The 3912-nt window shown below is 41.2% G+C and overlaps 1 protein-coding gene across 3 annotated transcripts; it reads right to left on the bottom strand.

Annotated features, from left to right (window-relative positions):
* Nucleotides 1–339: 339 nt before the first annotated feature.
* Nucleotides 340–2758, bottom strand: LOC108016685 (transcriptional regulator ATRX homolog). 3 transcript variants are annotated; one of them, XR_001767772.4, is made up of 3 exons: nucleotides 2284–2503; nucleotides 1362–2044; nucleotides 340–1148 (listed from the first exon to the last, which is right to left on the bottom strand). XR_001767772.4 is itself a non-coding variant. In XM_017083408.4 (2 exons), exons 1-2 carry the CDS (start codon nucleotides 2713–2715, stop codon nucleotides 1420–1422), a joined length of 654 nt encoding a protein of 217 aa, XP_016938897.3. In that variant the 5' UTR covers nucleotides 2716–2758; the 3' UTR covers nucleotides 340–1419. The 3 variants fall into 3 exon arrangements, 2 of the variants coding, with proteins under 2 accessions (XP_016938897.3, XP_016938896.3); XM_017083408.4 differs by lacking the exon at nucleotides 2284–2503 and adding an exon at nucleotides 2687–2758 and having other exon boundaries at nucleotides 340–2044; XM_017083407.4 differs by having other exon boundaries at nucleotides 340–2044.
* Nucleotides 2759–3912: the final 1154 nt, after the last annotated feature.

Genomic DNA, 3912 nt, shown 5'->3' with positions numbered 1-3912 from the left:
TTTTTCACACCTCGACAACATTTTTTCGCACTTGGAGCGGCATATTCGGTTACCACAACAATCAAGCATTGCCGCCACCGCCACGATATCGAAATGCACCGAAAAAAAAAATTAAGGAGATAGGATTCCAATAATCATAACGGATCGTCACAACTATTGAATTTTGGGATGCTCAAGAATTCACGTCTCTTGCAGGCTCTATTGATACATAAATAAAGACTAAAATTAAGGAGATAGGATTCCAATAATCCTAATGGATCGTCACAACTATTGAAGTTTGGGATGCTCAAGAATTCGCGTCACTGCAGGCTCTATTGATACATAAACAAAGACTTCAACTTAAGAAAACGCTTAGAATTTTGAATTTTATTTGAGAAGATTATGTGTAGCGAGTGCCCTGCCAACAGTGCTGTACAAGATTGTGATCTCGCTTTTGTGGGTTCGAGGTTGTAGCACTAGTTTCCTTCCAGTGTACGTCTTCTGGATCTGGGAAGGTCCGATTCCGACTGCCGTGTTTAATAACCGAAGCTTTTGCCGCTTTGCTGCTGATTTAGCTTGGCTGTTATCTCACTCAGTTCATCGGGATGCGCGGTTCGACTTTGACTACGGACTCGGCTTGGCTTTGGTCATGGTTCCTCGGCTTTTGGCCTTTGGGGGCAGCGGATTGGAGGATCGGGAAGTCGTATCCTGTGTGCCTGTCAGCACATTTGGCGTCGCAATTATCGCAAGTAGCGTGTGTGTAAATTACCGTTATTAGCTGTGATCGTGCGAACGGCCAAAAGCATCTTACGGATTCAACTTTAAATTTAACTGCATCGTCAGCGGTTTCACTTCGCTTTCATTCCAGAAATCTTGGCCAATCTCTCTCTCTCTCAAGCCAAAGTGACAATTTCCGCTTTTCGATCCAGGCGACATGGCCAAAAAAGAGAAAAAAATAACAAGGAACACCCATAAAAAGTCAAATTAATGTGACAATAGATTTGGATCTCGGAGGCTCCCGGATCTGACAGATTTCACGCTTACGATATCGGCAGTAGTAGCCCACCGCCGATCCAGTCCATCACGTTTTACACTTGTCCAGGTCGTACGTGATTCAGATTCCGATTTCCCGGGTTCAGAGGTCGAGCGCGTTTTGCCTGGTCCGGTAGCTGGTGTTTTGAATTCCAATTAGTGTTAATGAACATCGAGCATATAAAATATATAATTGATTGTGTCATTGGACGATAAGAATTTTGGGGTTTTAGGGATGCTTCCGTTGGGCGACTGCTTCTGGGAATGTCAACAATTTCGTGACGAATTATTATCATAAATTCCAGCCGAACTAGAAGCGCTCCGTAAATCTGATCAAAAACCATACATACTACAGAATACTGATAATTTGCGAGGGGCTTGATGAATCAGTGCCGATAGGATTGACCTTCACTTATACTTCCTTTTCCTGGTCGTTGCACGGGTTCCAGTCTTGATCTTCGGTTCTTCAAATTTTATTGGAGAGACCACCTCAATACTCTCCTCCTGCAAAGGAGTAGAGTCCTCTTCCGTAGGCATTGATGGGGAAATGGTTCTGGCATTCTTTCTGGATTTTCCGGCCGGTTCTTCAGCTGAATTGTTGACCAAAGCCCTCTTCCTGCCTTTTTTTGGAGATACCACTTCCATACTCTCCTCCTGCAAAGGTGTAGAGTCCTCTTCCGTAGGAATTGATGGGGAAACGGTTCTGGCCTTTTCTCTGGATTTTCCGGTCGGTTCTTCAGCTGAATTGTTGACCAAAGCCCTCTTCCTGCCTTTTTTTGGAGATACCACTTCCATACTCTCCTCCTGCAAAGGTGTAAGGTCCTCTTCCGTAGGAATTGATGGCGAAACGGTTTTGGCCTTCTTTCTGGTTTTTCTAGCCGGTTGTTCATCTGTACTACTCACCGGAGCACGCCTCTTTCTTATATTTCTTGGCGTGACTTCTCGGACCACCGCGTTATCTTCGCTACCTTCATGCACTAGAGGAATGGATTCGGTAGCGACTACCGGCTCATCATTTTTCGCCTCCTCCTCTCTGTAACATTAATAAGGTGTATACAATTTAAATTAGTTGAAGACATGATTGACTTCCATCAAACGAATGGATATTAAAGCTATCTACAGACGAGTAGGGCAACGTTCAAAGGTTTACCCATGCCTCGGTTAAAAGAAAATTGTTCAATAAATTGAATACAACATTCTTTATAAATGGAATAGCTAAAAGGATTTTCTAATATTCAATGTTGAATTCGCGTTTTTATTAATCCGATTTACCTTCGTTTAAAAAAACCAGAAAATAAGCGCATCATTTTTGAGTAGTTGTACCGACGGATGTTTGTAAATAATATAGAACCGGTTACTGTTGTACGGCTAGCTATCCGTTAAATTTTTTCAAAATTGTGTTGTTTTGTATAAATTAGATTTATTTTTTAATGCGTTTGGACGTGTCGTGTATGTTCGTGCGTGTACGATGCTAACTTGTGACTGGCATTAACCTTTGTAACCTATTTGTAGAGTGATTAGAAAGCGCTTGCTATGTTTTTATATTTGGGTCGTATTCGAATTCCAATTTTAGAAACTAGATTTAAAATTTTTACCGACTTCGCGAGAGTATCAAGAAACCTAACACCGCACGGATGTATGAACTTCGTGTCCAGACTTAAATATTTTAACTTACTTTTTAAGCAAACTATTATTAGATCCCATGATTTTTTTAAAGATGTGTGCGTGTATGATGTTCAGTTGTGACTGGCATTAAGCATGTAACCTGTTTGGAGAGTGAAAAGAAAGCGCTTGCTATGTTTTTATATTTGGTCCGGATTCGAATTCCAATTTTAAAAAGTAGATTTGAAAGGGTTTGTGTTCCTTAAATCCGAAATAGAAAGTAAAAAAAATATAAAAACAAATGTAATGGTAAGTTTGTTTCGGTTTTTCTACATCCACCTCCACAGACCGTTCTTTTATAACATCCCTATACATTTTCCAACCTTCTACCAATTAGATTATTCCATTCTTACCAACCAGAATCCCATAAAAAATACCACCAACAACAGATGTCGCTGCAGTGCAAGAAAGATTGACACTGTATAGAGGCCGCCACTCTGTGGTATATGCACCTGGCAACCCTGGTCAGCTGTTGAGCCTCATAGGTCCTTTGCAACCCCCGAAAAGGCACCTAAGGATCAACACTTTCCTCATCTCATGCGGTTTAATTAATCACCGAGCATTTTGGGGTTTCGAATCCGCGGCTAATTAAATTGCTACCAAAACATTTTTACCTTTCGATTTTTTCGGTGGGTGTGTTTGGAGCAAATTAAAGAAGGGTTTTCCACAAAGGGTTTGTAAGGAAAACCAAAAAAAAGCGAAGGCGTACAGGTGATGACGCAAACGATTTTCATTCATGATATTAGAAATACATTAGGAATGGGTACATATTTTGGTGGCAGCTTTTAAAAACCAATTTAAATGTAAACGATTGATTATTTTTCATTTTGATTTTCAGCGCTGCGTTCTTTTCGTGGGATCTGTGGAATCCACCTTCTATTTTCTGATCTCTTTTTGGGCAGCTGCGTTCGGCGGGATCCTTTGGGTTAATCAAGGTTTTATGCATTTATGGGTGCAATCTCGTTACCCGACTTTCCCCTTCCCTAACGGTATTGATATGGCCTGGCCAGGCGCAACAAAGTTGCCACTAGCAAGTCCAGACATTTGCCTCAGTTTCTGCTTCGCTTACAGAAGTTTTTACAGATTTATGAATGCTTTATGGCACGGGTCGTTGAGGGAGGAAAAGGAAAAAACTTCACTTGTTGAGGCGGGCATAAAAATCCAAAGTCACAAGTCACGAGCAAGTCGGTTAATGAGCAGCAATTCGTGCACTCTGCCGAAGAATTCATTTCAATTTTA

This window comes from Drosophila suzukii, chromosome X, assembly GCF_043229965.1.
Source record: "Drosophila suzukii chromosome X, CBGP_Dsuzu_IsoJpt1.0, whole genome shotgun sequence".
Classification (NCBI taxonomy): domain Eukaryota; kingdom Metazoa; phylum Arthropoda; class Insecta; order Diptera; family Drosophilidae; genus Drosophila; species Drosophila suzukii.
Note: the sequence above shows the minus strand (reverse complement) of the source record. Positions and strands in the feature narration are given on the sequence as shown.

Bases quoted from the DNA above. Each gene is read 5' to 3' on its own strand.
- LOC108016685 (XM_017083407.4), bottom strand. From the start codon at position 2,318: ATGATGCGCTTATTTTCTGGTTTTTTTAAACGAAG. The intron at 2,045-2,283 runs GTAAATCGGATT...TTAATGTTACAG, and splicing joins TCTGGTTTTTTTAAACGAAG to AGAGGAGGAGGCGAAAAATG.